The sequence below is a fragment of the Bremia lactucae genome, linkage group LG7, assembly GCF_004359215.1.
Source record: "Bremia lactucae strain SF5 linkage group LG7, whole genome shotgun sequence".
Lineage (NCBI taxonomy): Eukaryota > Oomycota > Peronosporomycetes > Peronosporales > Peronosporaceae > Bremia > Bremia lactucae.
Genome location: NC_090616.1, coordinates 2,145,403 through 2,167,681, shown reverse-complemented (window position 1 = coordinate 2,167,681; position 22,279 = coordinate 2,145,403). Strand labels below are relative to the sequence as shown.

At 45.2% G+C, this 22,279-nt stretch overlaps 3 protein-coding genes across 3 annotated transcripts; all 3 read right to left on the bottom strand.

The window, feature by feature from the left end:
• Positions 1–2,484: 2,484 nt before the first annotated feature.
• On the bottom strand, positions 2,485–3,582 carry CCR75_009058 (uncharacterized protein; the record flags this gene model as incomplete). Its single annotated transcript, XM_067967104.1, has 1 exon — positions 2,485–3,582. The coding sequence occupies one exon, from the start codon at positions 3,580–3,582 to the stop codon at positions 2,485–2,487; it is 1,098 nt and encodes a 365-aa protein (XP_067822570.1).
• A 362-nt stretch (positions 3,583–3,944) lies between these two features.
• On the bottom strand, positions 3,945–4,565 carry CCR75_009057 (uncharacterized protein; the record flags this gene model as incomplete). Its single annotated transcript, XM_067967103.1, has 1 exon — positions 3,945–4,565. One exon carries the CDS (start codon positions 4,563–4,565, stop codon positions 3,945–3,947), a length of 621 nt encoding a protein of 206 aa, XP_067822565.1.
• Positions 4,566–6,179: 1,614 nt separating this feature from the next.
• On the bottom strand, positions 6,180–6,938 carry CCR75_009056 (uncharacterized protein; the record flags this gene model as incomplete). The annotated part of the gene is made up of 1 exon (XM_067967102.1): positions 6,180–6,938. One exon carries the CDS (start codon positions 6,936–6,938, stop codon positions 6,180–6,182), a length of 759 nt encoding a protein of 252 aa, XP_067822566.1.
• Positions 6,939–22,279: the final 15,341 nt, after the last annotated feature.

Genomic DNA, 22,279 nt, shown 5'->3' with positions numbered 1-22,279 from the left:
GGCACGTTCTGTTTGGCCATTGATCTGAGGATGGTCTGCAGTCGACATGGGGAACTCGCCACCTAGCAGCCCAAGCACTTGTCGCCAAAACCCAGACGTAAATCATTGATCCCGGTCCAATACTATGGACTCGGCCATCTCGTGTAATCGGTATACGCGATCCAGGACAAGAGAGCTGCCTACTTGCCTTTGATCGATGTCTTACATGGTGCTGAATGAACCATCTTGCTTAGACCGTTTACGAAGACGACGAGCCCCGTCCGACCCTAATGTGAAGTCTAGACTTACTGACTTCCAACAGTTGGTTGGAATCGGTAGCGGCTTCAGTGGCGCACTGCTGGACGGTGCAGGCTTTATGCTGACACTGTTCGCAAGAGCGAATATAGTTGGCCACCCATCTAAATAAGTGCGTTCACCAAAATTTCTCTGACACTCGTAAGAATGTCTTTTCACGGCCCAGATGCCCACTAGATGGCGCATCATGGAGCTCGTGAAGGGTCATCAGCTTGAGGTCTGTGTCATGAGGCACATAGATTCCCAAGGAATCACAAGGTGACAGCTGATGCCATAACAGGCCATCGATGAAGCTAAAGCGATTTACCTCAGCTTTCTCCTGCATTTTTTCGACCCCTCAGTGGTAGATGCGGACTCATGCGTCTCGCACGCTGGTTATTGCCATCGCTCTTCGGAAAGGGATTCCTCTTGCTGGGCGTCTTCGCCCCAGCAGGGGCCCAGGCATAGCAGCGCTCATATGACTGCGCTTGCCACATTTGTGACAGACAACGTCTGCATTGCCCAACTCCATGGAAGTGACACCTGTTCTCTCGGCCGACGGCTTATACCAAGCTATCGCCGAGGCACTGTTGTAAAATTTCTCCTCAACTAAGGCAATTTGGATTCCATCGTTGACGGCACCTTTCTAATAAGAGCCTGTCACGATGAGCCATGACGTATTCCGTTCATAAACTTGGGCACTTTTATGTGCTCCCCAATCGGACCTACGGTAATTGATCCCGACAGCTAGTGCATCTCCTGCACATGCTCTTGCATAGATCGCTTCGCCTGCCACGCCCCGAAAACGCGCACCTTATGCAACACCTCGTTGTTTGGTGGCTGGCACATGGCGCGAGTCTTTGTCTTATAATCGCCCATGAAGGGAACACCTTGAATACGCTATACCCGCCGAGTAAGCCCACTCTGAGGCTTTACCGCGCGGGTGCGACATGGAGTACGGCACCATCGGGCTGTCATCTTCGATTAGCTGCGACACACCGCATTGCTTTACTGCTAACAGCCGATGGATATCGTGCGCGCTGCAGTTCCATCGAACTTGGGCGGGTCCATCCGAATAAGCCTCGGCTGAGAGCGGAGAGCATCTTAACAGTCCTGTTGAAAGCCTCGCTTCGAGCCTGCTCTCGCCTTAGCTCATCCTGAGTCTGTGTGACAGACTCCGCCGTAGCATGGCTTTGTGCCTCGGACGCGACCCTTCGCTGTCCGAGCATGAGTGCGTCAAACTGCTCCAACTGAGTAACATGTTGCTCAGGAGACTACCCAAGACCCTGGCCATGGCTTGTTCCCTAAGTCCCTGCGCCGTCTGCTCAGCCAACTCCCGATGATGTTCGGAGGTGGGGGGAAATGAGTCCAATCGATATTGAGGCTCATCCTCACGTACACGCTCAAAGATGCGGGTCGTGGGAAGGATTTCAAGTTCCACCAAGTGTAGACGGGCGCTACTTAAAGCTGCCACGTACTACGCACGCACACACCTTCGACGATTTACCGCCTTCTCTCACGTGCAGTGAGGTTTGTGGTGGGCGCCTTAGCGACCTCACCCAACTCACGAAGTACACTGATAAAAGTGTCGTCACGGGAGCGGTAATCCGGCTCCTCGTGCAAACTTATCAAGTATATTGTAAGTTTAAGACTGATTTATATTTAATCGCATTAAATATAAATTTCTGTTATTACCTAGCATAAATGCCGTCTTTGTAGATAGACTAATATGTGCTGCGAGCGTATCGTTTTTGGGTATTTCGCATAGCGGATGACGCTAGGATGTACCAATGTGCATCACATACATAAGGGTGGGTCACATATATATGAAGCACACTTAAGTGGTAGGTTTTTTTTTTATTACTTCAATTAAGTACCTAGGAATTTAAGTTGAATATAACAATTCCAACGTAAATACTTCTTTATTATTTTCTCTTACAGAAATAATATTCATGTTTTAACGGTACACCCCGTTCCATTTCGTGCTAAACTGACGGCCCCGGGTCACTCGATGTTATGTAAGAGCTAATTCCTGTCTAGGACAGCGACTCAAAGAAGTAATTCACTATTCTTTCCAATCCTGGGTGCAGGTCCTAGTGCCGTGTCATCTTTTGTGCATTTGGGCATGTAAGTTCAGTGCTTAACAATTAATTCATTGTAAATGCCCACATAACGCGATAATCTTTTATCGATAAAGTCATCCAAGAATCTTTACTCGCTCTGTTGATTACAAGCTTCCGCAGTGAATCTCGTAACGTCCAAGGAGCTTTGAGCAATGACGTTCTCGAGACGCTTTTCAATATCGACGGTATGAAGCAAAATTCGCTGCATTAGAATCGCCGAGTCGCCATCTAATCCAGGAATCAGTGCCTGTAGATTCCGTTCGCCTTGCCACAATTGAATAACTCCCGCTTTCAGTGAATACCCTTGAGCATCGAGGTCATCGAGACCTGATCCGTGTTCAAAATGAGTTTTAATAGCTTGCTGTTGCTTGTCGTCGTCGTCAAGATATGGCACGACAGCAATAAGCTGCAACGTGTCGTCTAACTCATTCAGAACCTTTTCAATCGAATGATCTTCTGGTGCTTTACGATCCACGGGATTATAAGCCGGAGCTGAAGAATGCCGTTCTTCGCGCTTGGCCTCGTGACGGTCGTTCTCATGCGTTTCATCTTCCTTTTCAAAGCCTAAATTTGGATTCTCTACTGCGTGTTTACCTACACTTTTGCCCCAGCTTCCTTTGTCCCATTGAAAGACCTCAGGGAGCCCACAGTTGCTGAAAAATTGACCCAATGCCTCCTCTACCAACGTATTACATGCACCTCCCGTCGTGCGTAGTTGCAACTCGACTTCTTTAAATTCACCCTCGATAGGTGTTTTTAAAAAAAATGGAAGTTTTAAGGTCTTGGCTGGGGGAAATTGATTGTGTTTCTCAATGGCGTCCAGGATGCCCAAGAGCTCTTTGTACGATTCCTCATTTGCGCGCTGCTGCGTTGGATACTGTCCAAAGAGATCCGGATGCGTACGCAAATAGAGCTTGCGCAACGTTTCTTTAAGAATTGGCACCTTGACTCCTTTTTGGCTCTTGTTGACGCGTAATTTCTTCCGACGGAGCGTGCGTTCGCTGACTTTTGTTCGTACAAAACTAATGCTGCTGGTTCGGGTTGATAGGAATGGAGGGTCGATAGAGCAAGGCACGCGGTGCTTATGCATTTGTTGCCAGGGAATTGCTGTGCTTAAGCGTGTAGACGCGTGCATTTGGAAGCGAGAAACGATAAGCGTCTGACGAGCTAGTGCGACGAAGCCCATTACCACCGCTTTTCAGAGCCCTGAAGGCAAGAATGAATAAAATTATTTATCACTTTTTTTGAGAGCAAAATATGCGTTTTTCGTAATGAGCACAAATTCGGGTCATGCCTGAAATTACATGTTGCCCATTTTCTTGTGCATTTTACGGCGAGGTATTCTTACAATCGTTCTTTATTTCTAACATAAGATAAGGAGAATTTATCAATGGTGCAAGTATACGTACATCATTTATACGGGACTTAGACGTCTTGATTGCCTGTGTCGAATCAAAAGTTAAGAGCAAAAGCAAAGCACGCGGGCTCGACCAAGATCTCCGCAATACCTTGATGGTGTCGAGATGACTTCTTTTTTAACGGACAATCTCAAATGACCTGATTGTCTTCTTGCAACTCATCTTTGTCATCGGGATCAACTCCACCATTCGAGAGCATCTCACGCACTTTTCTCTCAATATTAAGCGTGTGGAGCAGGATACGCTGCAGAATCTGGGCCGAATCGGTATCCAATCCCTCAACAATCTTTGTAAGGTCGCGCTCACCCTTCCAAATCTTATGCGTCCCAGCTTTAATATTATACCCACGTTCATCAATCTCATCAAGACCACTGCCACTCTCAAAGTGTTGGCGCACTTCCCCATACTCCTCTTCATCCATCAGTGGCACAGCAGCAATAATTTCAAAAACTTCATTGAGCTCTTTCAGCAAGTTTTCAATCGAAGCATCTTCAATTGTCATTTCACTGTCGTCAAATGCTAGCGTAGGTTCAATTTCGTTCTCTTCTGGCAGGACCACACGCTCGCTCACCTTTGTTCGCAAAAAGCCTACTCGAGTCGATAGGATCGGAGACTCCATCGCACAGGGCAAGCGCTGCCACTTCGTTCGCTGCAAGAATTGCTCATTAGCTACAAGAGGACAAACGCGCATACGGGAATAGAGGAATCGAGAAGTGGCGCGTGCCTGACGAGCTACCGACATGAAGGCCATGACGCAAGGCGAAGAGTGTTGTTTTTATTGGTTTTGAGTCATTTCTTGTACAGCGTGATATTAGGTACGTAGTCCATTATTGCTTCAAAACTTTTTTTATTTTCAAGCTGACAAGCAATAGTAGCCGAAGATGCTTTTTTAGCCGCTTAATACTCCATAATAGCTCAAATTTAAAATTTAAAATAGTTTCTTACATCCTTGACAACCTCAAAATGGAAACTGCAAAAAAAAAGTAGCGTAAATAATACTGTACATACAGTACATCGTCTGATACAACCGTTTGCTCTTGAGGTCACGGGAGAGCTGTAACATGAGTTATTTAAATAGTGTCGGAAAACCTAAAGTGACCTCAGGCAATTTGCATACAAGGCCAATGCAAGTCTTTAACGCTACCAGTAGCTAGAAAGCCTGTTGCATGTGACAGAAAAACACGATCTAGAATATTTTCGTGCCTTACATAATAGCACTCCTCTGAATTATGCAATGCGGAGACCTCCAACACATTCATGAGCGCACATTGCAATGAAGTTCAGTCGCAAATAATAAACTGTTTTTGGGAATATGCGTCCAATATTGCGCAAAAGTTTGTTTCGCGAGGAACATGAAAGTTTGCAGCGATTGATCGAAGAGCATTTTTTTATTTGGTGATGAGCAAGCTAAGTGACTCCTACACGGCCCCGAAGACTTCGCAAAAAAAATTGCGTCTTAATACGGCAATGTGAAGAATGCGTCTTTTTACATGACAGGACGTCGACGCTGGCATACCTCTAAATCGTTAAGTTGCTTGCTAATCACTTTTGAGTACCGCGAGTTTTTACGTGTTTGTATAGAAGTCGGATGAAAACCTATTTGCGCTTAAAATATTAGAGGAAGGCACCTTGAATTCTCTTGGTAGAACCACCTTTTGCCATCACGGCCGGTCGGCTGCTTTTGTTTTGATACGGAAAACAGCCTGCATTTTCGTGGCTTATTGCAGTTAGGACGTCGACAGCTTGATTTAAACCTCGCATTAGCTTGAACGATATTGTGCTTTCCCTTGAAATTAATTAGCTATTTCTTACATCGCAGTGTTCTAGCCATTAATTTTTAGCATCACATTCCAGAATCTTAAGTTGTAATCGCGATAACTTTTTTTCTGTTTGAAAGTAATCGTTAAAAGGTATAACAACTCCCGCCAAACAAAATAATTGAAAATTGCTGCTGCAGTGCGAGGGAGCACCAGCGCAGACTACTCGTATAATTGTATACTCTAATAATAATCTAAAAGATTTGCATATCCATTCCAACGAAAGAAGACCTTCACGATTACAGTCTGTCAGAAAAAAATTAAAATCCGCCCGTGTCTAGCATTTTAAATACTGAAAATTCGGGATCTAATTACGCACCTTGTGATAGTCAAACCCAATAAGAGCTCTGCAGACCTAATTGGCCTGGCGTCGAATGAATAAGAAGTATCTCTGACATTTATTTTGTCTAGCTTGGTCCCGACGAACAAAAAAAAAAATAGTGCGTTTGATACACGCTGAATGATAGCTTTTAGATTTTTTTAATTATCTGAAACTTACTCAATTCAGCAAAAACTTGGACAAGACAAACGTAATTTAAACACTCAATTTAATCATGCTTGGTACCAGTGGTCGTGGCAAAACGCCTCTTTAGTCTTGGGAGCACAAGGCCACCTACGATAGCAACCACTATAAGCTGCATCGTCGTGGCGCTATCAATAATGTCTCCACGCGATCGTAGCTCGCGCAGAATAAGCCCAGCTTTGCAGCTCAGGAAATTGTACGGAACGAGCCCAAATAGCGGGCCTAACGTAAATTGGCCTAGCGGAATGGCCAAGTGGGGCGACGCCATGTTAATAAACCAATTGGGGGTGAATGGAAATACGCGCAGGAATATCATATTCAGCGCCATTTCGTCGCGATGTGCGTCCAATATACTTCTTAAGCGATCGAGTTTTTGCGGAAAAAAGTGCGTGACGACGCGGTAGCCAAAACGCCGCGAAAGGAGAAACATAAAGACCGATCCCAGTGTGTTGTTAGCCAAGCACAGAGGAAATCCCAGCGTCATCCCAAACAACGCGCCGCCCAATAGATTGAAAAATACGGTGCCCGGAATCGCAAATGTTTGCAGGTATAGATAGCAGCCCATGTGTGCGAGCAAAAGTGAACCTCGTTGGCGCTCGGAGAAGCTCTGAAGGGTCTTGCCTAGCTCTTGAGCTGCCTCGAGCGTTGTAGGCAGTCGAAGCGCGAGCCACTCGGTGTCTGTGAGCGTCGAGATTACCAGCGAGTGCAACATCACGCCTAATAGCGCCGTGGTGACTATGAAAACGACGCCCACGAGCTGAAGATCACGGCGCCAGTCCGACATCGTTGCTAAACTTTGTCGACTGCTGCGGATCCTGTTCAAGAAAGTGTTCGGAAGAACGGGGGGTAGGTTATTTTTTGGAAATTTTTATTTTGTTATTTGAATGGATTTTATTGCCAGATCGTTATTAATTAAAAAAAAGAATGCCAGTTAGCAAACAGTTTAACTAAGTAAAATTTTAGGAAAACATGATCCTTTGGCTGATGTATATTTGGTAAGGCTGTAGAGATAGAGTGCGGCAACCGATTCTAGTTTACAGATGGACAAAGGTCTAAGTCCTTCATACTAGCCATAGAAGGATATGAATATTAAAAATAACGACGACAAGAAACAGTCTCTAATTTGCTCTACACTGTTTAGTAAGTATACTTCGTTACGACGTAGTGCTAGCTAAGTAAAATAAACAGGTGTTCCTTGTACCGCACACTATCTCCGTCCCAGCGCGAGATTGTCAGGACCATTCAACTCGCTGAGCCCATGACCACTCATTTCGATTTATCTTTTATACCATTCCTTTTCTATTGATTCAAATTACATATGCGCCATAATAAAAACAAGTAAAAAGGTTGGCGCAATAAGGAGAGATGATACTTAGTAATAATTAGATTTAGGATAGGCGATCCTTAGAGGATGAGCCAAAAGTATCGGCTAGTAAAGCAAAAAAAATAATTCAGTCGTAATTTACCCTCATTCCTCACAAGTGGTACCACTTGTTGGTCTTCCGCTCGCTTCTTCGCCGTCCGCTCGCTTCTTCGCCGTCCGCTCGCTTCTTCGCCGTCCGCTCGCTTCTTCGCCGTCTACTCGCTTCTTCGCCGTCTGCTCGCTTCTTCGCCGTCCGCTCGCTTCTTTGCCGTCCGTTCGCGCTTCGCTGGATTGCACTGCGTTGGATTGCCCAGCACTACTTGTAGCGTAAGGGATTCCACTCGCAGCCAGTAACGTACTGCTTGTAGCGTGGGAATTTCCGCTCGCAGTCAACTGCTCCATTCCTTTGGAAGCGCTGCGTAGCAGTTTTGATTGTGTGGCTTCAGTATCCACTGTAACTCTAAGCGTCTGCCTGACAGATATAGTCGCTTAGTCTGTGTGAGGTTGGGACCGGCTTAACACGGTGAAACAGTTAATCCATCTGGAATAAGATTGAATCTCTTACCCATTACGCTTAATGGCTAAAGAAAGTCGTTGAGATTTATGAGCAAAAAGCTAAAAGCTAATAATCAGATTCCATACTACTGTAGTAAGGCTTTCCTCTTTGAGTACGGTGAAAAGTCTGCAAAGACTGCGAACGATTTGCCTGCGTCATTACAAAAGACCCGACGCATTACAAAAGGCCCGACGCATTGCAAAGATCTTAGCAAAGCAACTCACCAAGGAGAAAGGATGCCTGCCCAAGCAAGAGTCCACCTTATCAGCTCCGTTACACGAGGTATACGCGCTTTTAGAAGAAGCCGAGCGCACCATTTTTAAGGATCTTCGGTTCAACTTAAGAGCCTAGTCTTTTTATAGTTCCGAACACATTCTTCTTCCATTATGGGCAACCCTCAAACGCCGAGCTAATGCAGCAAATGATGCACATGCTACAGCAACAACAAGAGTTAATCAAAACATTCGCTAATTCCTAAAAGATAGGTGGGCTTAAGGTGGACGGGCTAAGGATGCCGACGTAAAGCGGAAAAAGCGAAGAGTCGGTTCGCCTTTATTACGCGCAAGTACAGCAATATTTTATTGCGCACGGTAAGAAGTGGAAAGAGGACGCAAAGGCTCCTCAAGTACTTGCCGTACTAGGAAGCTCATTGCGAGGACCAGCAGCACAATGGCTCTTGCTGCATCAAAAAAGAAATTCACTCAGCCGATGAGTTTTCTCTAGCAGTGAAAAAAAAACAATTCGTCTTTGCGGATCTGCAACAACGTCTTCGAGACGATCTGCATCGGCTGAGACAAGCCAATTGCAAAGGCTTAACGGACTACATTGCGAAATCTCGACACATTATTTCGCAAGTTGAGGACATGACTCGAGTTGACATTTCATCTATTTTCAACGAGGGTTTAAAGCAAGAACTCAAGAAGAAGTTCAATATCGACGGGGAAACGCACTGTAGGATGCTATTACTGTGGCGCTCGATTTTGAACGCACACATTCGGGTGTTTATCATCACCACAACGCTACAAAACCTCGTCCTGGTCCACAAAATGTGGCCAGAGAATTAAACAAGAAGCCAGAGCCGATGGAAATCGGCAATGCTCGGCCATTTAATAGGTCTTCTTGCGTCCATAATCGACGTCGAAATAAACGAAAGTGTGCATACTGCAAAATACTGGGGCACACGATTCAGCAGTGTTACAAGCGCAGGAACCAGCAAAATAATCGCGGCAACGGATATCGTCGCGATCGTGCGAACGCCAACTATTTCGTGAATGAGTCAGTTAAAGAAGAAACCATCGCGACTGCGTCAAACGAAGCTATCACCACACTATGTGAAGCTGACTTTGCTTCCTTCACGGGAAAAGATTTGATCATCTAAAAGGGTCATCTTGACGATCGTGCTGTCAATATGATACTCGATTCTGGCGCCACATGCAATGGGGTGAAGCCGAGTTTGCTGCAATGCGTCATGTCCTGAAATGGCTTTCAAGTCACTCGTTTCGAAGGCACTAATAACACCAAAAATAAGTGAAGAAAGGAGTCGCCAATAGCCCATTTGATGATAATCGAATTTCTGACGTTCCGGTCATTGAGTGGCCAATGAGCAATTGCCATGATGTAATTCCGGGTAAGCCCTGGTGTGCTGCGCACGAGCCAATCATTAATTGACGTACTCATCAAGTTTCGTTCAAAAGTGGTGACATACCATATGATGAGGTTGTGAATCGGTCATTATTCCTCTGCTGACTTCTTAAGGAAATTGAAGACATCACAATTTGAAGAAGTCTATCGTGTCAAAATTTATCAAGAGTCGGAATTTACAAAACCTCGTGAAAACGATTGAAGGCTTTACTCGATTCCTATAAAGATGTATTCCCAGAAAAGTTACCGAATTCATTGCCTCCTCATCGGTCGGTGGAGTTTGGTATCAATATACAGCCCGGTGTGCAACCGAGTAATCGTTCGCCATTTCGACTTTCACAAGCTGAACAAAAGGCTTTACAGAAGTTCGTCGATGAGAACCTTTCATGCGGATAGATCGAGCTTTCAGACTCGCTTTGGGTATCAAACATCTTCGGCATTCCTTAAAATGACCCAACGATCGGTACGAGGTGTATCTCGTTCGGAATGGATTCGATCCGGAAACGCGAACATTTTGCTCAGTTGGGTGATTGGCTTTCGTTACGTCAACTCAACGTCAGTCGTCCCTAAAATACCTTTGCCGCGAATCGATAAATTATTCGATAAGATGTATGGTATGAGCTACTTCACAGTCATTGACTTAGCTCAAGGGTACCATCAGAGGCATATTCATCCGGATAGCAAAACGTACACTGCGTTTCGTAAATCAAATGAGACATATCAGTGGTGCGTTGCGCCGATGGGCCTTGCTGGAATGCCTCGCATTTCGTCGCGCTTGATGCGTGTTCTTTTTGAAAAGTTCTCATTCGTTGTTGTATATTTGGATGGTACATGCATCTTTTCCGTCTCAAAAAAAGGTACTTCTGAAAATTCTAAATTATCTGAACATTCATAACCCTGACACCATTGGCTATTAATTACTTTTAATGTAATACTGGGGTCAATTATTTCATGCTATCGTGTTCGACGTCTTACGCAAGTGAATACTCTTCGCTCACATTGGTAAGTGCAAGTTCGCGCGTCAAGAGGTCAGCTTTTTGGGGCACGCTGTTTCTGGTGACGGATTATTTATCGAAAACAAAGGCGGAAGCAATCGCGAAGTGGCCTTCACTTACCTCTGTAAAGGAATCGCAAAGTTTTCTTGGTCTTGCTTGTTATTATCGCCGCTTTATTCATCAGTTTGCGCAAATAGTTCTGCCGTTGAGCCATCTCGTTAGGAAAGATTTTTCATGGGTCTTGAATGCAGAACAAGAGGATTTGCTCGTAAGGCTGAAGTCTGCCTTACAAGCTGCACCTGTGCTGACTTTGCCTAACTCTTCACGCCCGTTTGTTCTCACTACGGATGCATCGGGGTCGTGCATTGGTGGCGACTTATCGCAATTTATCAATAGACATGACCATCCAGTAGCGTTTTACTCAAAGAAACTTGGAATCCGTGAGATTAGTTGGCCTGCTCGTGAGAAGGATCTATTTGCAATAAAAGAGGGGTTAGAAAAATGGGCAATAGCGCCTGCTCTTGGCTTCTTCATCATCCGTCAGTCTCGCCGAAGTTGGCTCGATACTTGACCACCTTCGCTCAATACGCGTTTACTATACACCACATTAATGGTGCTTTAAACGTTGTAGCTGATGCGCTTTCGCGCCGGCCTGATGATTCTGTCGTGGACAATATCCGCTTTCATAAGTGCGATTTTCTAGTTGCCAACAACGAGGTACACGTTTACTTTGTTCGCCCTCGGTGCCAACTCTGCCCCGGGAGGAAGCTGAGACTCTGCAAGTTGCTGCCTTAATGACAGTGTCGTATGGCGAGTTGTCAACAGAAGTTCGTAAGCTACTTCAATAAGGCTTTGCCAGAATTGCCTAAAGAAGCATGGAAAAGCTCCGAAACAAGTTTATTGATTGTGAAGCAAGAGAAATTGTTGTTTTTGCGCACATTAAACGTCTTTGCGTGCTCAACAACAACCGCTTGCGAACGAATGTAATATCGAAATATGATAATTCGGCAATAGCTGCTCTGCCGGGCAATCGCAGAACATTCTTGCGAGTTGCTCAGTGGTATTACCGGAAATCGTTGCAGAGAAACGTCAAGGAATATGTCAAAACTTGGGAAACCTGCGCACGTCGGAAACATGATAATTAACAAAAAAACAACGTATTACTTATGCCAATTCCAATACCGGATGCTTGCTGGCAAGTGGTATCAATGGACTTTATAAGAGGGCTTCCTGTTTCCAATGGATTTGCCATCCTAACTGTTGTCGATAAGTTTTCCAAACGCACGAAGTATGCAGCAGTGCACGATAAGGACGATGCATGCACCACAGCAAAAGTATTTTTTGATGCTGTCATTCGACACCATGGTATTCCCGCAGTTAATATCAGTGACCGAGATAGCAAGTTCACGTCCATGTTTTCGAAGTCATTGATGACGATCATCGGTGTTCGTCTAAGTATTACAACCGCTTATCGGGCTTAAGCCGATGGACAGACCGAGCGCCAGAACCTTGTGGTAGAAGACGCACTCAATCGCATAGCATCTTACCATGGCACTGACAGGACCGAACACTTGGGAAGCATAGAGTATGCGTCTATACTGGTTCGTGCATCTACTGGATACTCTTCCTTTGAAATAGATACGGGAAGAAGGGAACGCTCTGCATGGCAAAAGTCACTGGGCTGGACTAGTCAACCAAAGGATATTGACGTTTACGCAAAAGAGTTTATCGAAGTACGAGCAAATATCATCGATCAGGCTCGCAGAAATCTGTTGATAGCACAAGCTTCGCAAAAGCAATATTACGATCAAAAGCGCCGAATAAATCAGGTCGAATTCAAAGTTGGAGATCTACTTATACTTGATACTCGCAAAATATCGTTTAAACACGCTGCGAAAAATATGGGACACCAAGAGCCAAGATTGCGGCAAGAAAGGTGGAACCATTCGAAACTATCAAAATGTTTAATTCTAATGTGGCAAGCTTGAGTTACCACAAACTATGAATAGGATTATTCCAACCTTTAATGTTGATGTTCTATCAAGTATGAACCGACACCGGAAAGGTTTCGAAGTCGCCCGATACCGAAAGCATCACAATTCGTGGATAATGGCACAGCGGATCATTTTCAAGTTATTGAACGTCTGTTGAAGAAAGCCAACTCAATCGCTAACCATACTGGCTCGTACAATGGCATGGCGAAACTAAGGAAGAAGCAAGCTAAGAAAAAGAGAAAAATATTCGCCATGTCTCCCACTGGAAGGACCTCGTCGCCGACTTCAATCAGCGTCAACGAGAGATCAAATCGGGGAGGATGTCAGGACCAGTTAACTCGCTAAGCCCTTGGCCACTCATTTCGATTCATCTATTGAACCATTCATTTTCTTTAATTCAAATTTACATATGCGCCATAATTAAAACAAGTATAAGGTTTGCGCAATTAGGAGATATGATACTTCGTAAGAATTAGATTTAGGATAGGCGATACCTTAAGGAGTGAACCAAAAGTATCGGTTAGTAAAACTAAATTAATTCAGTCGTAATTTACCCCCATTCCACACAAGAGGTCCCGGCGCCATTCCGATAACGTTGTAAACATTGTCGACTGCTGCGGGTCCATTTTAAGAAAGTGATCGGAAGAACGTAGGGTAGTTATGTTTTGAATATTTTATATAGTTATTTAAATTGAATTTTATTGCCAGGTCGTTATTAAAATTAAGAAAGAATGCCAGTTGGTATACAATTTAACTAAGTAAAATTTTAGGGAAGTATGATCCTTTGGCTGATGTATATTTGGTAAGGCTGTAAAGATCGAGTGCGGCAACCGATTCTAGTTTACATTTGGATAAAGGTCTACGTGGCTCGGAGCCTACCGCCATAATAGCCATAGAAGGATATCAATATTAAAAATAATGACGACAAGAAACAGTTTCTTATTGCTCTACATTGTTTAGTAAGTATACTTAGTTACGACGTAGAGCTAGCTAAGTAAAATAAACAGGTGTTCCTTGTGCTGCACACTATCTCCGTTCCAGCGCGAGATTCATTTGCGACGTTTGAGGTAATTCCCCCCGATTAAAATACACTTATTATGAGTACTGCGTAAGATGCATGGTAAGTTGTTCCTGAGCGAATCCGTCACATGTTTACGCAGGGCATCCCAGTGAAAAGCGCTCAGTTAGAGGCATGTCGATGAGAATGCTCTTGATTAAAGCCTACACTAAGATCAACGTGCCGGCTCAGGCTGATTTACTGATGCCTGAATTGAATCCTATCATCGGTTTAATTAAATTCGTCGGATAGGAAGATCAATGAAAATCTTCGCATCTGGTTCGCGAGGCGAAAATGACCAAATCGACCACCCTTACAATGAAGCTTCAATTTTAGCCCACGCAATCTTCATTTTAGAGGTCGAGCAAAATCTCGAGCATACACTCGCTGCAGCATATTTTTATAGCGGAACATCGTAGGAAGATGCAGGTATCATGTAGGCCTTCGCTGTCTACTGATAGTCGTTCACACTATCGCTACATTTAGGTAAGCGTCAGCTGTTGGCGTATGCATAAAAATTTACGCTCGCTCATACCAAGCTTGCTCCTGATCTGGTAATCGACAATATCAAAGCCGAGTCTAAGAATGTGCCCGGCTTGGTCCCGCTATTTCGAGTACAGCTAATTATACATGCGGAGGCTGCCTATTTGGCGTTGCTAAAAGAGAACGCGCACCGAAAGGCCTTATGCCATTAGTATATTGGCCGCCTATGTCATAACAATTTAAAAAACGTGCCTAGAGTGTAACGGGCTAAAGTTGCCCGAATGTAACACAGTTCCCGTTAAGTACACTTGGTGTACTTAAGGGGATGGTCAATTACTAAATTATAGTAACTAGACCCAGCACTCGGGTGTGGTGCACATTTGTGACCAACCCTTGTGTATGTGATGCACATCGGTGCATTCACATTACGAGGGATGACGCCTAGCGTCATCCGTTACGCGAGGTATCTAGAAAGATACGCTCGCAATACATATTGTTATCTATAGAGATGACATTTCGATTGGTAAAAATAGGTACTTGTATTTAATATGATTAAAAATATAAACCAGTCTGAAAACTACATCCTGCTTGGTAAGTGCGCACGAGGAGCCGGATTACCGCTCCCGTGACGACAGTTAACCGGAGTACTTAGTGCGTTGGGTGAGGTCGCTTGCGCGCCCACACAACTACCTCACTGCGCGCAAGAGAAGCTGGTTAAACCGCTTCCTCGCTGTGCTAGGGTGTGTGTCTAAGTAGAGCGTGGCCGCATTACGACGTGCCCGCCTACATATAGAGCTCAGCAATGTGTCCAACAAATGGTGCTGGTCGAATGTAAGGCTCCGTATCGCTTGGAGGTCGAAACCTCAATACCGAACAAAATGGTGTTAATGTTAGACATAAGGAATACCAACAAATGTTGACGTTGCATTTCATGCGCAATCAGGGACGCGGTTGTGCCTGTCTACGCGCGCTCGCCCAAATGGACGTGTTTTTGACTGCCTCTGTAATGAGGCACACATTGGTTGGAAAGCCGTTGTTGTGGTACATTTACTATGTGGGTAAAATACCCTTTATTTTACTTTAAAATAGTTGATTATCAAAATCCCATTGTATTATGGGTAACAAATGTGGTCGCCGCCAGATCTTTATCTGGCGACCAAAATTTATCTTAAAATTAGGTACGGTAAGGTCTAAAGATTTAATTAATTAAAAAAGTTGAGTTCCCCTTTTGTTCTTAAAGCGTCTAGTGTCTTTTTAAGGCTTGCGCATTGATCTGTGACAGATAGAAGCCTTTCTGAGATACATTGGTTCTACGAACCCCTGAACCCTTGAACTAGGATTCATTAAGCTCTAATAGCTTGTACGAATTCCTAAGTTGTTAAACCCAATAGTTCTATTGAACGAAGAGGCTCTCTGAGGCTAAAATTCTTTCTCTGACTTAAGGGACGAGGTAGCTCCGCTACACTCGGTAGCACTCGTAGTCAATCTACGCCTGAGTCTTTACAAAACTAATCCATCACGAAAATGGAAGAGGTTCCAGAGTTGTCAGAAGCGCAACGCGCCGCTTATGACAAGCCTAAAACCTTATTCGAGCTTGAACGCGTGGAATTTATTATTTCCCAGGAACCAGAGGTCCTAAATGCAAGGCTTGAAGCCTTCATGCGGAACGAAACCTCCCTGGTCGGTCAGGTAGGACCACTTTGCGGCTTCTATGCCAACTCGGTATATCTCTGTACCTGACTCAGAGCCGAGGGCTCGCCCTCTAAATGTAAATGTGAAGACATTTGAGGGAAAAGAGGGAGAAAATCTCCCTTTTTGGATTGAGCAGATGGAAATGTCCATTGATTCCGCCTTGTTCTTAACAGAACGGCAAAAGGTGGCTATGGTTATTTCCAAACTTGGAGGTAGAGCGGGCACTATCGTGCAGCACGTCCATAAATGACGCTTTTCCCTCATGGGATTCGCTGAAACAGCAAATGACCAGCATGTTTGCACCGCCTGATCAGGCTTTTCGCATGCGAGCACGGCTCCTAGCGACTCGACAGGGTAAAAGAACCCTAGGAGACTTTGTCCAGGAGTTGAGATTTCTCATTGCATCTACGCATCAAGACCCGGTGCAAGAAGCAATTGTAGGAACCATCTTTATGGGGGGTCTCAATGAAGGCGCGTTGCCCGGACGGAATTAATCCGATCTCATCCTGCTACTTATGAAGAGGCAGTTGCCATAGCGCTACGCACCGAGTTCGACTTTAAGTCTGCTCGCGTTAGCACGCCTATTTACCAAACAAGCTCTTCGAGCACATGGGTACCATCTAATAGACCGGAACCCATGGATCTAAGCCTTGTTGAGGAAGGAGAAGAGGCACTTCAAGCTGTGGAACAGCATGAAATCATTAGATGTTTTATGTGCGGAAGCAAGAAAAATTTACGTCTGGCCTGTCCCCAACTAAATACTCGTTAAGCTCGAACGAGCACCAATTCCGACATATACCAGAAATCTGGTACGGTGCGAAAAACGTCGGTACCCAGTAACCGGGGAAGACCTAGGCTCTATTAAAACTCTCGGAGGTGAGAGTAGACATGACCTAACCCCAATTAGCTCTTTGCGTAATGGCACGGGACGTGAGTACAAGCCTGGCTTGTTAGTCGCTCAAGCGACTGTGAATGGACTTTGATAAGCCATGGTCAGTTTTAATTTGCTCAGGAGCGTCTTGCAATTATGCTCGACGTCTTTGATTGTAAGAAGTCAACAATACGTTTAGGACTTAAAGCGCATGAAAGTAATTCAATCACTGTTCGCGTAGCGACTGGGGCTCGTGTCACTCTTCCTAGAGTTCCTTTGAACTTACGCATAAAGTTTCTTGGCTTTGACAGTATGCAACGTGGTCTCGTCCTTGATTGGATTCGAGATATGATCTCATCCTTGGTATGGCCTGGCTTGAACGCCAAGAGCCATGGATCGATTGAAGGTCTAAAACCTTAAGCGTCACACGCAATGTTCCTAGCAAAGTTTCGAAGAGTAATGAGCCCACCTTTGCTAGGCAACAAGAAACGCTATTGGTGCGAATGACTGACTAAATCTGTCAGTGGGTTAGACATTGGAATGTCTAAGTTAATAAACCCAATGTTGAAAACATTAAGTTTGAGCCCGCAACAGAATTAAGTGGAACGGCACGTATTCCGTCGAGTGACACTCGTTGTAAAAACGCCTCAATGAATGCTGAAAGCTGTTGGCCTTAGACCGAGTCATCAAGGGTGTAATATCCCTGAGAAACGTGGAGTGGCAAGTCTAAGTCCACCGAGTTTGTTCGGCCGAGGTGGCACCATACTGAGTGTCAGCAGTGACACTATTGGCGGTTCGCTAGGGCATTTCGTGTCAAACTCTTCTAATGCACGTGAAGTGACATGTGGACAAGGAAGCTGAGTTTTCTAACTCCTTGTCGGATGTCGAAGTAGACACCAGCTCTGGTATAGATCTTATACAGGCTGAAAATTTGAAGACGTGAATGTGCCGGCCTCTAAGAGGCGTATTGTCTCTACTCCAAGGCAGGCGAGATGCAAAGTATCTATACCCTCACAAAGTGATACGAGTAAGGAATAGAATATGCTTGTAAATGGTGTAACCGGTAAAATCGAGGGCGAATTGAGCCTTGCGGCAATCCCTTCGTAACATGCTCTTCTGGAGAAAGACAAAATGTCTAGTGATGAGTGCGGTCGAGCCTTAAAGGCTGGCGGCTTCTTGAGACGGTGGTCAGTCGACCAACGATTAAGTTAAACTCATCGTCACTTCTGGACGAAGTTGTCCTGGATGACACAGAAGCTGCACTTAGTGCGCGGAGTGGATCATCAATCCTTAAAGATCCGCAGATCCATTTTATTCCTTGATTAAGAATTTTAAGATGTGATCTGTCAAATATACCATCTGTTTACCCCCGGATAGAGGTGTCCGTCATGAAATTGACTTAATCCCTGGAAACAAATACTCTGTCACACGACAGTGGCCTTTACCAAGGAAACAGTGTGACAACATTGACAATTTTTCCGAGCTAGGCACGAGGCTGGAATGGTACGACAAAGCAAATCTCCCCGTTCGACACCGACATTTTGAGTCAGAAAGCCAAATGGCAAATGGCACATTGTACTGCTTATAATAAGCTTTTCTTATGCTGTCACTATACCTGCACAAACCCCCATTCCTAGAAAGGATGTTCTCCAGAACATTGTGGTGGGATGTACAATGTACAGTGCACTTGACGTAGTCGATGGTTATTACCAACTGCTCATGCGAGCTAGCGATATTTCGCTTACAGCGCAACTCAGGCAGTATGCCATGGGAGTGGTTGGTTATGCAACAAGGGATTTCCAACGCCCCGGCGACATTTAATCGTCTAGTGACGCAACTGTTCCGCCCTCATTGAGGTTATGCACAGACTTATTTTGATGAATTTTTTGTCCATAGTCGTGCGGGGCAGGGTCGGTAGGATGTGAAAAATTATATAGACCATTTCGAGTAGTGCTCGAGTGTATGCGCACAGATAAATTGTATGCTAATGCATCTAAATGCATTTTTGGTCACACGGCCAGGACGTCGGAGGAGCTCGCTGCTCGCGATATTCTTCATGAGCAATACCTTACGCCAAAGGAAATGACGCGAAGAATCTAACGCATTTGCGTGATCAGGCCCGTGGGGCTTCGGTGACTTCAATGAGGGAAATTCCGATCGTTTGTTTCGAAACGAATTAAAAGTCAAAACGAAAACGAGGTCTCATTTGAGAACTGCGTCCATCAGGCCCGCCGCCTCCGCAGTATTTGGAATAATAGAGTCTTGGACGTGGCTGATAATCGTTTGGAACGGAAGCTTCGCTTTGATTACGCCAAGCTTAAGACCAAAGGCCTGTTACGTCCGGCATTTATGCCACAAAACGAAGTAAGGCCTAGCCAATATTTCAGTGCTTCATTTGACCGTACAACCAAGGATCGAAGCCGCACTGAGGCTTTAGATCCACGTAATCCCGCGATTAGTGGTGGGAAGCGTCGTTTGACGCGAGTTGACCCTGATCTTGGCGCTCAAAAACGTCACCGGCGTACAGGCAATCTTGCCGAAAAGGTACCTCGAACCCTTAAGAGTTTTCAGAAGAGGGGCACCCTAGCCACTTCACCAGATACTGGTATTGACCCTCACGACGACGTCGCTTTAAAAGTTTTTCCACATGAAACTGGAGGATCCCCTGCGCATCAAGCAGCGCGGGAGGGGGCCGAAATTTCGGCGGAAGCATTTGATGCTCTACGGCACGAGGTGCAACTTCTTCGTGAGGTCCTTGCTCGGGTTGAGAGCTCTTTTGACGCGGTTCGGTACCGTCTTTCGACACTGGAGTGTCAGCTAGTTTCGTTTAGAGGGCCAACTAAACATCCTGGTGAGGATACAGCAATCTGCGGCACGACCGCCTGTCTCGGCGCAAGCGCCTTCAAGTCCACGTGGGAAGGGTCTCGATATGGCTTAAGCAAGCCAAAGTAAAATACTGGGTGTGTGCGCAGCTTGCTGGAGAGGTTTTGCGTACAAGCTAGGCCCTTCTTGGCCACGACTGTAAAAATGGTCCAATAAAGCGCGGGCGCAAATTATTCTTGAAGACCGCGGAAACCAAGTTGGTAGGTAGGTTTAAGCGTTTAGTAAAACTCGGTCTCCGAACATATAAGAATTAATACAGCTTCTGCCTTTGGCATCCGCTTGTTCTTTTTGTCTGTCTTGGCTATTAGCCATCGTATCCCTTACATGTCTTAAGACACTAAATCGCGTCGCGAGAAACTCGCTTACTTGTTTACGAACGGTAACAGGGCTGATATCAGCAAGCCTATCGGCCAATTCTCTCCCACCAAGCCCTGAACCACGCAGTGGTATTGTTAACGGAGCGCACGGGTGGGTAAGACCGTTTATATAAAACGGAGTATAGCCTGTAGAGGCATCAACAGCGTTATTTAACGCGAATTCCACTACTGGTAGTATTGAGCTCCAGCGCTTTGGTGTCTGAGCACACACGCTGCGTAAAACGTCTTTAATGACGCGATTGACACGTTTGGTTTAATCATCGGTTTTTGCGGATGGTCCGCAGTGGACAAATCCAATCTGGTGCCAAGCACTCGGAAAATTGATTTCCAGAATTTACCCGTGAAAACGGGGATCCGAATCAGATACAATTGCCACAGGCAAACCATGTTGTCGAAACCCGCGATCGATAGACAGCTTAGCTGTACCCCCTCTATCAATGGAATCCGGCACGGCCGCTAAGTGAGCCATTTTGCTCAAACGGTCAACAAAGACCACTATACCGGAGTTACCGGCTGAATCTTTCGGCAGCCCAAAACCAAAATACATACTAATGGACTCCCAGCATCCTATGAGGACGGGAAGACTCGCCAGCGGCGCAGCAGCATGTGCCGAGGGTTTAACCCATTGGCACGTTTCGCATGTGCGAACATATGTGCTGACCCATTTATAATGTTTGGACCACCAATAACTCTGGCTGATAGAGCCGTAGGTCTTTCTCTACCGAGATGACCACCAAGGACAGTATCGTATGCCTCATAGAGATCCGGTACTTCAAATCCTCATCATGAGGAACAACGACACGCGGAGGGTCCGCGATGTCTTTGCAATAAAGCAACAGGTTGTTATCGATAGAAAATCAATGTAAACTTGCACGCAAACGTGCCGGTAATTTAATACCCGAATCCAAGTTCTTTAAGCCTCCTAGCAGAGCTACACACTGTTCATCCTTGGCGTAAGCCGAACGGATTAATTCAGGAATAGGTGACGAGATAGTCGTTGCATGAGAACCTCATAATCCGGCCTGCGTTATAACGCATCGGCCAAAGCATTTTGCTTGCCGAATTTTTTTTTCACCTCGAAGTTTTATTCCGCAAAAAAGGATGGCCATCGGGCCATTCTCTGTGAGAGATGAGGTGACTTAGTCGCCGTGCGTAACGACGCATGATCTATATAAATCACAAACGGCTTAGAGCCGAGCAGATGAGCTCTGAATTTGACGAGAGCATACTTCATAGCAAGTAGCTCTTTGTCATGAACTGGGTAGTTCTTTCCCGCAGCTTTAAGCTGCCTAGACTCGAACGCCATAACACGTTACTGCCCGTCAACATCTGTTTCTAACAGAGCACTGCCAATGGCAAAATCTGATGCATCACAGACGACACTGAAAGGCCAATTTAGGTTTGGCAGTGCCAGAATCGAAGCAAGGATAAGACTATCCTTAACTGCTCGAAAAGCATTATTTTTGGTGCTAGTCGAGCACCATTTTGTATCCTTTTTAAGGAGATTAGATGATGGCATAGCCATATCAGCGTAATTTTCGCTAAATTTGTGTTAATATTTGGCAAGACCCTACCACTTACGCAATTCCTTTTGGTTTTTAGGAACCGGCCAATCTACTATGGCTTTTACCTTAGCGGGATCCGCTCTAAGGCCTCGCTTTCAAATGAAGCATCCTAAAAAAGGGTTTTTGTCTGCGCCAAAAATGCATTTGGATGCATTGGCATACAATTTGTTTTTGCGCATGCACTCGAGCACTGCTCGCAAATGGTCTAAATGGTTTTCCATATCCGACCGACCCTGCTCCGCACGACTATGGACAAAAATGCCATCGAAATAAGTATGTGCATAACATCGATGAGGGCAAAACAGTTGCGTCCCTAGACAATTAAATGTTGCCGGGGCGTCGGAAAGCCCTTGTGGTATAATCAGCTACTCTCATAACATGCCTCTTGGCGTGCTAACCGCTGTAAGCGGGATATCACTAGCTCACATGAGCAATTGGTAGTAACCATCGACCATCCCCAATACACTGTACAATGTACATCCCACCATATTGTTCTGAAGAACATCCTTTCTAGCGATGGGTTTGTGCTGGTATAATGGCAGCATTAAGCTTATTATAAGAATGTATAATGCGCCATTTACCATTTGGCATTTTGATACAAAATGTCGGTGTCGAATGAGGAGATTTGCTCTCTCGTACCATTCCAGC